This window comes from Myotis myotis, unplaced genomic scaffold, assembly GCF_014108235.1.
Source record: "Myotis myotis isolate mMyoMyo1 unplaced genomic scaffold, mMyoMyo1.p scaffold_m19_p_17, whole genome shotgun sequence".
In the NCBI taxonomy this organism is placed as follows: domain Eukaryota; kingdom Metazoa; phylum Chordata; class Mammalia; order Chiroptera; family Vespertilionidae; genus Myotis; species Myotis myotis.
Window position 1 is genome coordinate 21,119,268 of NW_023416321.1, and position 12,732 is coordinate 21,131,999.

Genomic DNA, 12,732 nt, shown 5'->3' on the forward strand with positions numbered 1-12,732 from the left:
TTGATAATGATTATTGGCAGGTAAATTTAGGATTTTTAGATTACTAAAAAAAAAAAAAAAAGGCATTGTTATTTGAAATTGAGTACTCTGAAGTTTCTGTTGTCTATAACCTATAGGACCTATTATATTTTTGATGTAATGTAATCCAGATGACTATCTCAAATAAGCACTTAGACCAACTTTTGTGCAGGAATGTAAGTGTTACATTTGTTTTGATGGTTGCTTTTCATCTTCTAATGAACAGACCCTTCATGTTAATCCTTATTTTTGAGAGTGGTTGCTATTCTTTTATGATAAATGCTTTCTAGCTTTCCAGCTTTCCTAATAACATCTCTGCTGGAGAGGTTAGCCCTTAGTTCTAAGCGTGTAATATATCCTAATTATGTAAAACGATGTGTTTGTATATATGTATAAGTACACACACACACACACACACATATATCTCATGACATAAAATTCTTTTATGGCATCAGCAAGATGATGCTTTTTAATTGCCGAAAGCCAACCTGCCCACTTCCTTTTTCTTTCATTAACTTGGGTATACCTCGGCTATTTTCTTGATTTTAGGTGATATAAAAACCACCTTACAAAAATGTTTGAAGACTGTTTTAATGTTGATAAACTATAAATTATAGGTAAACTATAATTGTTGATAAACTACAGTGATTTCTTGGAGGTTTCAGTCTTAGTAAAGTTGGTAGAGCATCTGAACAGACCATTTTTCTCCCAGATTCCATGAAATACATTTTGTGGAATCAAAGATAATTTTAGCAGATACATAGTGTTTCGTTTTACCATAGTGAGACTAATGTTTTGAAAGTTAAAAGCCTATTAAAGTTAAATGTAAGCTGTTTTGATGCATATTAAAAAACTATGTTGATATTTTTCTAAGTTTCATGTTATGAGTTAAATGTTTTCTTCTGAAACTGCATTACAGTTTAAAACATTTCTTCTCTAGTTTAATATTTTAGCATAATTTTAAAAAATGGTAATACCTGTACTTTAAGATATTGATTTTGAATGTGAATAAAAGTAATTTTGGAAGATTAGGTTTTAATTGTCAGATTTAACTGAATGCCCTTCAATGGTAAATAACTTCTAAAATTTTATCAGAATAAAAGCAATTGAAATAGTAAACCAAAATATATTAGGAGTTGTATATAATCAATCATACTTGCTCTTCCAAAGACTGTCCTATACTGTTTTAAACAGTTGTATAGTCAGTGGTGTTTTTATAATGTTCTAACTTTTTTTTTTTTAACCTGTCATTTACTTTAGAATGTTGTCACTTAAATCAGACATATCTTAAAGAATAGTAAGGTCTTTTCAGATGGAGTTTATTTGTCTCGCTCTTTTCTTTGCCCCAGGGACACACCGTCTGCCTCCCTTTTGGGGTAATTAGTCTTCGCCTCTGTCTCTCTAGCTAACCCATTTTCATTTCTTTCCATCTGTGGCACTCTATTTCCTCCTTTTAAGCTCCCCTGAGAAGAGAGCATCTGGACAGTAGGGGTGGCATCAGCTGCAGGAGGCAATCCTGAGTTCCAAGTGGAGGTGTAGCATTGAGGAAAGGGGAACCGGAAGGACCCAGGTGGTAACTAAAAAGCTGGTTAATTTAGTTTGAGGCTGCTTTTCAAGGCAGGCTCCTTCTGTTTGGTTTAGTACCTACCACATCTTATTAAATGTTTGTAATTATGGTGATAATAATGCCCTTTCCCCCCCCCTTTATTGATTAAGGTATTACAAATGTGTCCTTATCCCCTCACTTTCCCCCCACTCCCCCACTCATGCCCTCACCCCCCACCCCACCCCCTGGTGTCTGTATCCATTGGTTATGCTTATATGCATGCATACAAGTCCTTTGGTTGATCTCTCCCAATAATGCCCTTTTTATTGGGGAAGGAGGAAAGGCATTTCTTTCTGCAAAGATTAGAAGTCTCAGTTTTTCTTATTGTACTTTTATTACTGAACTAAAGTATTCAGTAATAAAAGTACAGAATTGCCTTTGCTTAATCCCCTTATCACCTTTGTGTCATCCATAGTGTAATTTTTTTTAATCCTTACCTGAGGATATGTTTATTGATATTAGAGAGTAAGGAAGGGGGGAGGGGGAGACAGATAAACAGACAGCGATTAGAGAGAGAAGCACCCATTGGTTGCCTCCCATACCTGTCCCAACTGGGAATGTGCCCTGACTGGGAATCCAATCTGCAACTTTTTGGTGTACTCCAACCAGCTGAGCCGCCTGGCCAGGGCCATAGTGTATGTTTTTTTAAAGTTTTTATTTTAGAACAGTTTTAGACTTATATAAAAGTTGCAAAAATAGTATAGAGGGTTCCTGTTTATCCTTCACCCAGTTTCTTTTACTAACATTTTACATTAGAATGGTATATCTTCCAACTAATAAATCAATATTGATACATTAATATAAACTAAGTCTATACTTTATTTGAAATGTCTTTATTTTTACCTAATATCCTATGATCTCATCCAGGATATACCACATTTCATTTGTCATATCTCCTTAGGCTATTCTAGACAGACATTTTCTCAGGCTTCCCTTGTTTTTTATGATCTTGAAAGTTCTGAATCATCTGGTCAGATTCCATAGTGCATTTTAATTTCTGCCTGTCTTATATCATGTAGCACATGTTTGGGTCACCTTCCTTTCAAGTTTAGCTGATGTATAGAAATAGGACATAAACTTGTTTTATTGCTAATTGGTAAAAATCTTAGGGCAACCCAAATCTGATTTGATAAATACTTTAAATTCTCAGTCACTTATTTTGTAGTAGAGGTCAGTACTTTTTAGTAAGACCTATTTTAGTACTTTGCAATACTATTTAGCATTTGTTCAAAATACCCCTTGAATTGGAAAGCCAAACACTTTATTTATTACAATAAATAGAGGGAAAGAGAGATAGAAGCATCAGTGATTAGAGAGAATCATTGATCTGCTGCCTCCTGCAGGCCCCACACTGGGGATCGAGCCCACAACTTAGGCATGTGCCCTGACTGGGAATGGAACCGTGACCTCCTGGTTCACGGGTCGATGCTCAACCACTAAGCCATGCCAGCTGGGCAAAGCCAAACACTTTAAAAAACAAAAACAAAACTTTTACTCTGTTCTCTCTAAGAGAATAGATAGTTGAATCAATATCAATATGTTTTGATAAAATGAAGACTAGGGAACAAAACTTCTCTCTGATTGCAGCCTTTTAAATTTTATTTATTTTTAAAATTTAAACTTTGTGGCAGACCTTGTTTAGTGCTTATATGATAGAAGTGTAAAGTTGATGGTGGGAAAATTTTAGCTTGAACCCTCCGGTCAAAAATCTCTATAGTGGCCCTAGCTGGTTGCTCAGTGGATAGAGCATCCACCTGCTAACTGAAGGGTCCCAGTCAAGGGCACATGCACAGGCTGTGGGCTCAGTCCCCAGTAGGGGGCGTGTGGGAGGCAACTGATCAATGATTCTCTCTCATCATTGATGTTTCTATTTCTTTTTCTCCTTCCCTTCCTCTCTGAAATCAAGACTATCTAATAAAAGGGTAATATGCAAATTAACTGTCACTCTGTCACAAAGATGGTGGTGCCCATAGTCACAAGATGGTGGCGTCCAGTTCTCTCAGCCCTGCCAGAGTCCCCCAGTCCATGGGGGGTGGCCGCTGAGAGCAGGCAGCGTGAGCAGCCTGGCGGAATGCTTGCTTTGTCACTCTGGTGACGAGGCAAGCATTCCACCCTGGCCGCAGAGGGCCTCTGGCCAGGCCAGGGCATGGAATACTTGCATCGTCACACCAGCAATGAGGCAAGCGTTCTGCGCCCAGCTGTGGATGGGCCTCTGGGCCATGGAGAGCCTCTGGGCAGCGGGCGCGGAGCGGCCAGGCCCCACAGAGAGCTACTGGTGCATGGATTTGTGTGCAGGGCTACTAGTAAAAATATATTTTTTTAAAAATCTCTATAGTGGATAGAACTGATTGATTATTTTACATGTACTGTTAGTTTGCTTCAATGCAAGATTGTTTCACTATCATTAGTGTGCCCTTAAAGGAGAAAAGTTTTCTGGGTTTTTTATTCTGTGTCTTAACCTTTTTGGTATTTTATTACTGTCATCATTGGCTTTTAGTCTTTACTTTAAAACAAAACAAAACAAAAAAACTACTCCCTCTCCCAACCTTTGCATCTTTTAAAAAAAAAATCATAGTAAACTAGAATGTGATGAGACTCCGAAAACTAAAAAACAGGCTCAGAGCCAAAAATATTTCTTATTTTTCCTATTTTTCCTGAATCCTATGGTCTATAAATGGGATTTTAGCAACATGTTCAAATACTTTAATTATGCTGGAATTTCATCATAGTACTATCAAACTAAATGGGCCGTTGGTTAGTCTTAGAATTTAATTTTGGATGCTTTTTTATTGAAGGATATTAATTATAGTGGAATTTAACGTTAAGTGGCAGCTTTAGCAGTATTGACAGATAAACAACTGCCAAGTATAGGTATCTACAAACTAAAAAATTGTTTTGTGCCCCAGGTAGCCTAAGAGTTAATTTATTTCTATTTTCTGTACCACAGTACTTGTGACCCAACTTTTTAAATTGGCTAATCTTCTAGGAACAAGTTTATTTGCCATATTTCTTCTGTGTACTATCCATTTTAAACAAGAAAGTGTTTAAGTCTTCAAAAATAATCATTAATATATTAGACTATTTTAAAATCAAAGTTGGTTTTGCTATCTATTAACGATGCTGCCAGTTTAAGGCTCTCAGTAATATTGTTGAATGAATGAATTATGATTAAGCAGTTACTGTTCAAGACAAACACTGAACTAGATATTTAATTTTTCTTTATTCTTTCAGGAAATAAATGATATTTTCTACCATGATAATTTTGACCCATTTATTTATTTTTTAAAATATATTTTATTGATTTTTTACAGAGAGGAAAGGAGAGGGATAGAGAGTTAGAAATATTGATGAGAGAGAAACCCCGATCAGCTGCCTCCTGCACACTCCCTACTGGGGATGTGTACACAACGAAGGTACATGCCCTTGACTGGAATCGAACCTGGGACCCTTCAGTCCGCAGGCTGACGCTCTATCCACTGAGCCAAACCGGTTAGGGCGACCCATTTATTAATCATTAGTGTATGTTGCATTCTAATAGCTTGTCAGAATTATTTAGGAAAAGATTCTTTCTCTCCCAGCTTATCACTAGAGATATTTAAAGATGTCAGTTTTGAGAAAAATGTTGCGTATGAGTACCAAGTGTGTTAGCTTTTTTGTTTTTTGTTTCTTTGCCCCACTCATAGAGCATTATTTTGATGACCTACCACATACTTTGGTATCACTATAATTTGTGTCCTCAGGAAAAAAATACAGTAATCATATTTAGCATTTGAACTTTTGCGTTGTTTAAATAAATACTTTGTAAAATACGTAGCAGTGATTAAAAGTTTGAATGCTAATAGTAATGGGAAAGTACTGAAAACCCAGAATTGAAACTTTTCTCTAAGGATACAGATACTAGAGGAAGAAGACATTTATTTAAATGCATTAAGCAGACCTTTTCCATTAGGTTATGGTTGATTAAGTTCAAAAGAGGTAGGTAAAGATTTGCCATGTGTTTCTCTTTCCTTCCCTTTCCTAATACAATGCTGTCATTGAGATTTGAGGAATTGTTTTAATTAGTGTAAGAGGTGCAGATCACTATGTCTTAGTAGTACCATTTCACTTTTCATATCTTTGAATACAACATGTAGAGAAGTACATTTATTAGGATTATTATAACACTAGTGGCCTGGTGTTACACTCGGGGTTGGGTGGGGTCCCTTAGCCCAGCCTGTGCCCTCTCACAGTCTGGGAGCTCTCAGGGAATGTCCGACTGCCACAGAGGCAGGAGAGGCTCCTGCCACCGCCACTGCACTCGCCAGCCTTGAGCCTGGCTTCTGGCTGAGCGGCACTCCCCCTGTGGGAGCGCACTGACCTCCAGGGGGCAGCTCCTGTGTTGAGTGTCTGCCCCCTGGTGGTCAGTTCGCACTATAGCAACCGGTCATTTTGCTGTTCAGTCGATTTGCATATTAGCCTTTTACTAAATACGATTAGGGTATTAGAAGCTTGGCTTAGTAGGCTTCTTGTTTCTAAATGATGCCCCCTTCCTTTCAGGCTTTTTATTGAGTGCTATTAGAACTTAATTCTCATTATTTCCTCAGCAATGAAAAATGATATTATATTAGTGTAATATAATTTGTCACAGGTGAAGATGTACTTCAGAGATTTGTTCGCTTTGGAAAATCCTAAGAGGTGGTCTGTTTTTCTTTGTTTTATGCATTATCCTCATTTAGTGTTAATGAGAATTGTGGGCATTTGAGGATATAATGTAAAATGAGAATTGAGTTCACCTGAGTTTCTCTAGATTAAAATTTAGAGCAATGAGGGAGAAATGCTTGAAAATGAATACTGAATAATTTTCTAAACTATATTTAGTATTCTTAAATCATTTAACTACAGGTTTAACTGAAATGAATTTTTTTAATGAACAAAAGCAAAAATTTCAGAGTTTTATATGAAAATATATAAATTATTGTATTATAGCCTCTACTATGCCAAAGGTTTTTTAATTTACTCTTTTGGGGAAGAAGGCAAATTCAGTCTTAGGTTTTAAGTGCATAATTTTCTGATACTTGAAGTTTATGGTGACTATAACTTTGATGTGTAATGGTAGCTGTGTCTTGGGTTTTTGATGCTTTAAAACTTAGAAGTAGTTGGAAAAATGATTTTGATAAAGGCTACTTGTGTAGGACAGATGTTACAACCATGTGCTTCTTAGAAGGTAAGGATTTTTGAGTTAAAAGGCAACAAAAGTAAAGTACAAAAGTATATTAAATAGATTATAAAGAAGGGAAGAGTTGGGAGGTATTTTCAGCGTAATTCTCTTGGAATTAAGGACATGTATTTTTAATAATCGTTATAATTTGAGACAAAACTCTTAATATAGCTATTTAATTTTGAAATGATAGGAACTGATTAAGCTGAAAATAGATTGATTGAGAAAGGTTTCTTTTCTCTTAGCAATTCACAAATATGCTTGTGATCCAGATTAAAGCAATGTCACTATGTGCTACTTCCCTTTTCTCCTAGCCTACTGTTCAACCAAGTGAAACTCATAAAGCTAAGGCTTTAAATAGAAGGAGATAAGAATGTCTATAACATAATAGAATATGAAGAACTTTTTAAATTTAATATTAGTGCCAGATGTTGATTTAAAAATTATTGTAACTCTTAAGTTGTCATTTTCAAAAACTTATCCTTTCTTAAAGCTTACCTTTTAAGAAGTAACAGTTAATTTGAAAGATGACTATAATTTAGGAGACTCTTTAAAGAACAACAAATTCAACCTTAAAGTTTAAAATTCAGTCATTATGAGTTTTAGTTAATGTTTATTCTACCAGTTTGTTGTGCAAGTTATGGATATAAACCATGTGTCACTTTTTTTTAAATATATTTTTTTATTGATTTCAGAGAGGAAGGGAGAGGGTGAGAGAGATAGAAACATCAGTGATGAGAGAGAATCATTGATTGGTTGTCTCCTACATGCCCCATACTGTGTATTGAGCCCTCAGCTCAGGCATATGCCCCGACTGAGGATTGAACCATGACCCCCTCGTTCATAGATCAGTGCTCAATCACTGAACCATGCTGGTTGGGCCCATGCGTCACTTCTTAATGTCTCTGCTTTTATTCAAAAGCATCATAGTTTATTATTTTTCTATGGGTGTAGTGCAAGCATGTCAAACTCAGGCTAACACAGGCCAAAAAAAACAAGGTTTAAGTTTATGTGGGACACACACACAGAAAAGCTTCAATTTTCATAGAAACATAAGTTTATTTTGATAGAGACATGCTGAATACAAAGGGCTGAAATAAATGTGTAATCAACATAAAATAATAGAACATTTTAATATTAATATTTTTTCTTGAACATTAACTTTCCAGACACCAAATAACTGCACAAATTAATAAGGGTAACATAAATAAACCTATTTTTCTTGTTCTCCGAAAGCGAAATATTTCCTGTTATGCACACCAAACAAGTCAGTCCAAGACTAATGATATGGCAATTGGCTGCTAAAATATTCGCTGCTAGTATTAGTGGAGAGAAGTGGTGCGCCTGCGCGTAAGGGAAATGAATGCAACATGATTATAGTAATCAATCATTAGTGAACGTTGTAGTTCGTTATTAATAATTATTATGTATAACAGGATATTGTAAAAATTAAGTTATGAAATTTTTATTAAAATGTTTCTTACATATTGTACTATTGGCTTGGCTGCAAAAATATTTGTTGTGGGCCGCAAGTTTGACATGCTTGGTGTAGTGTATACATTTTTATTGAATTAAGAAAGGTTTTGTTACTCATTAAATTGAAAGATGATGATCAGTATTTGTGAAATGTTTATAAAGATATGTAGGCTATAGAAGGATATTAAATTGTATTTGAAATAACAGTTTAAAACATGATGAAAGTTAAAATGCTGAGGTAGTATCTATAAGTTAGTTGGAATGGTTAATAGATTTGCTGGCAAAATTGAGGCTGTATAGTTAATAAAGATAGCTTTATATCAGAAGTACCATTTAAAATTTAAGTCTTTATTTTATTTTATTTTTAAAATATATTTTATTGATTTTAGAGAGGAAGAGAGAGGGAGCGAGAGATAGAAACATCAATGATGAGAGAGAATCACTGATTGGCTGCCTCCTGCATGCCCCCTACTGGGGATCGAGCCTGCAACCCAGGCATGTGTCCTTGGCCGGAATCGAACCTGGGACCCTTCAGTCCGCAGGCTGATGCTCTATCCATTGAGCCAAACCAGCTAGGGCTAAAATTTAAGTCTTTAAATTTCTCCCTCAAGTAGAGGATTCTATTCTGAGTCATGGGAATCTTTTGGTTGAAATGAGACCTAAGGTGGCTGATAATGCACTGCTTGTTGTTAGGCTCTGAGCCAAAAGCTTCTTTTTTATTCATAGTTATTTTATAGTTGAGTCATGGATTAGAATGCTGATGGACATAAACTATTTTGATTTTGATTATTAACTGGCTAGTTTTTTTGGCAGGCTGAATGACTTGGAAGAATTAGGAAAAAGTAATAAGTGAACTAGCTTAGACATTGGCATCTTAGGTATAGAGTGTGTTTAATATTTCCCAGGTTACACAAATGTCCTTTTCATTGATACAGAAACCAAATCATTATATTTGCAATATAGTGTTACATTTTTATATGGTGGGAAAATAATTTTCAGGTAATTTAATAGCATACATGGCACTTGGGCCTTTTATTCCTATGGAGTAATTTTGAAACTTGATATTTTAATGTCTACAGATATATGGAAGTAATTGTAGCTCAATATACTGAGGTGAAGTAGGGCTTATGTATTTAGTTTAAACTGTAACACTTTTTACTTGACTCGGAGTAGATATGGTGCCACTACTTTACTTTCTGTTTCTTTCATTTTTCTCTGGTAGAAGAGGAAGATGGAGTTTGGGAGAATGGACTTTCTTATGAATGCCGTACTCTGCTTTTCAAAGCAGTTCACAATCTTTTGGAACGGTGTTTAATGAACCGGAACTTTGTACGTATTGGCAAGTGGTTTGTAAAGCCTTATGAAAAAGATGAAAAGCCTATAAATAAAAGGTAAGCTATTGTATTTAAACTCTTACTTGGTATTTTTTTATTTGTCAATATTTATGGCTTTACAGAAAATGTAAAATAAGCTAATGTATTACAGACTAAGATAAGCTAATGTATTACAGACATATTTTAGGGAGCTAACTTTGGCAAACTACTATAAGTATTCAATTTTGTTTGCCCACTTAACCCTTTCATTTACACATTGTAAGAATTTTCTTGCAGTGGGAATACGTTGTGTGTCAATACAGTGGCCTAAGTTTTATTTTGGGATGATAGAAAAAAAATGTGTGATGAAAACAGAGGTTCATGCATTGAAGTTACTTTTTTATTACTAGTGGAAATGTTTATTCTCAGTGCTCTATTAAAAATTAAGTAATTTTCCCTGACTGGTTTGGCTCAGTGGGTAGAGTGTCAGCCTGCAGGCTGAAGGGTCCTGGGTTTGATTCCAGTCAAGAGCATGCACCTTGGTTGCAGGCATGTCCCAGGTAGGGGTGTGCAGGAGGCAGTTGGTGTTTCTCTCATCAATGTTTCTAACTCTCTATCCCTCTCCCTTCCTCTCTGTAAAAAATTAAGTAATTTAATACTTGTTAAAGGTAGTGACCTATAGTTTTGTTTTGCGTTAAGTTAACCTTTTACATTTCCAGACCTCTCGTTTTGCTTTAAAGTAATTTAAGTTTGTGTTTTCCTCTCTAAAACATGTTTACTCTTGGAGTGTTTATAATTATTTTGAACTTTGAATTAAGAAAATTTATGACAAGTTGCAGAGTAGTTTTAGATAGAGGCGGTTAAAAGCTTTAGGCTACTGTATTTCTCTGTAATTCAAATACTGTAAGGCACAGTCTGTTAGAAGATTCAGTGCCAAGTAGTTGTTGAATTAGTGAAGCTTCAAGAGAGATGAAATAGCCCCAGCCAGTTAGAGCATGAAAGGCGGTGGGTGCAGTTCCAGTCAAGGGCATGTACCTTGGTTGCAGGCTCAATAAGCGGCCCCAGTCAGGAGGCAACCAATCCTTATGTTTCTCTCTCATCGATGTTTCTCTGACTTTACCTCTCCCTTCCACTCTTTCTAAAAATCAATGCAAAAATTATCCCCCTGAAGAGGATTAACAAAACAAACAAACAAAAAATAGAGAGAGGTGAAATAATAGTAAGATGGGATGTGGAAGAAGATAAAATGAAGGACATGTATTTGCTTTCCCTGAAAGATGTGCAGATATGAAATAAACATTTGGTTGTTAATTGTAATCATTATTGAGATGCTATCTTTTATGTCATATGTGCACATCTTTTTCTTGTGCTTGTGAAGTTTTTTCATATTTCCTTTTTTTAAAAAAATATATATATATTTTTGTTGATTTCAGAGAGGAAGGGAGAGGGAGAGGGAGAGAGAAACATCAATGATGAGAGAGTATCATTGATCGGCTGCCTCCTACATGCCCCCTACTGGGGACTGAGCCTGCAATCTAGGCTTGTGCCCATGACTGGAATCAAACCCGGGACCCTTCAGTCTGCAGGCTGACGCTTTACCCACTGAGCCAAACCGGCTAGGGTCATACTTCCTTTTTTAGTTTTAGTAAAATGGATGAGCCAGATAAGCCTGGATAAATCAAGGCTCTTTCATTTTTTTCTTCTTTGAAAATTAAAGTAAACCTTTATTGTGAACAAAATAACTATACTTGTTAGGAATGCATTCAGTTGCAAATGACTGCAAACCTACCTACCTGGCAAGGAATCTGGAGGTAGATAGTTCAGTACTGGTGTATCTGTTCAATAATGTCATCAAGGACTCGGGTTCCCTGGAGTTTTCTACTCAGTCATCTTTAGCCTTTGACTTTCATTCTGATGGTCCCTATAGGTGTTGTATCCCCAGACTTCAATCACAGTGGATTCTAGGCAGGAAGAGGAAGGAAGGGAAGAAGCAATAAGGGGGATTGACCTAGATTATTTTCTGGAAACTTTAGCTGACATATTATTGGCTATTCTGAGAGAAACGTACATTTTTTTTGTATGGGAACATTACCCCTCTGAACAAAATAAGGCTTTTGGTTAGTAAGAAAAAATGGAGAATATAGATATTAAGTAGGCAATTGGAAGGGGAAGTAGATTATCAGGTAGGCAATTAGCAATGCTCACTCTTTAGTTTTAAAAAGTCAGGCAGATTACCATAATTTAAAATGAAAAGCTGCAGTCCTGAATCCCAACTATTAGATGTGAAAAACAGAGGCAATCTCTTTTAATTCTTTTAACTTTATTTTAATTTACCTATTTAAAGTTTTAGAAGCAAATATCATACTTATTCTTGAGTTTTCAGTTATTTCAGTTATTCAGGCTTAATCTATTGATTTCCTATTGATGGTTTAGGTATTTTATTCCTGATATCCCCCAACGCCCAACACTTGGACATTGGCATACTTGTATACACTCTTATCCCTTCTCTCTTTCCTTATCTCTTTATTTCTTATTTTAATTTGTTTATTGTTGTCATTATTATAGATGTCCCCCATGTCCCCCTTTGCCCCCCTTCACCCAGCCCCCGCCCCACGCCAGGCCTTCACCACACTGTTGTCTGTGTCCATGGGCTATCAGTATATGCGTATATGTTCTTTGGTTACTCCTTCCTTGTCTTGCTAGTATAGTTATTATAAGACATGGTAAAAACAATTACCTGTTGTTTATATTACTATGGTTATATAAATATTATTTATAGCTGAGCCATATAGTGTATTATGATTATATTCCATTTCTTCCACATCTTTTTGTTTTTTCTAATGTTAATGATTATCTCTTTTTTCATTTAATTATCTATGTTAGGGGCTGGTAAACTACCACTCCACAGAGCAAATGTAGCCTGCCACATGTTTTGTAAATAAAATTATAATGTAGCACAGCCATGCTAACTCATTGCTGGTTTATTTTATGCCTGCTTTCACACTGAAGCAAAATTGTATAATGATGACCCACAAAACCTACAATATTTATTCTCTAGCTCTTTACAGATAAAGTTTGCTGATCCCTGATCTTTGTACAACTTGATAATTCACCCCTAGACA

The 12,732-nt window shown here is 35.7% G+C and overlaps 1 protein-coding gene across 7 annotated transcripts in view; it reads left to right on the top strand.

The window, feature by feature from the left end:
- MED13 (mediator complex subunit 13) overlaps positions 1–12,732 on the top strand; it is a 96,494-nt gene that overhangs the window by 3,169 nt on the left and 80,593 nt on the right. For 6 of the 7 annotated variants that reach the window (XM_036340204.1, XM_036340209.1, XM_036340203.1 and 3 more), the window contains exon 3: positions 9,520–9,688. In XM_036340204.1, coding sequence (XP_036196097.1) covers positions 9,520–9,688 — 169 coding nt within the window. Of the gene's footprint in view, positions 1–1,476; positions 1,589–9,519; positions 9,689–12,732 lie in introns of all 7 variants that reach the window. The other variant, XM_036340206.1, reaches the window with a different exon arrangement.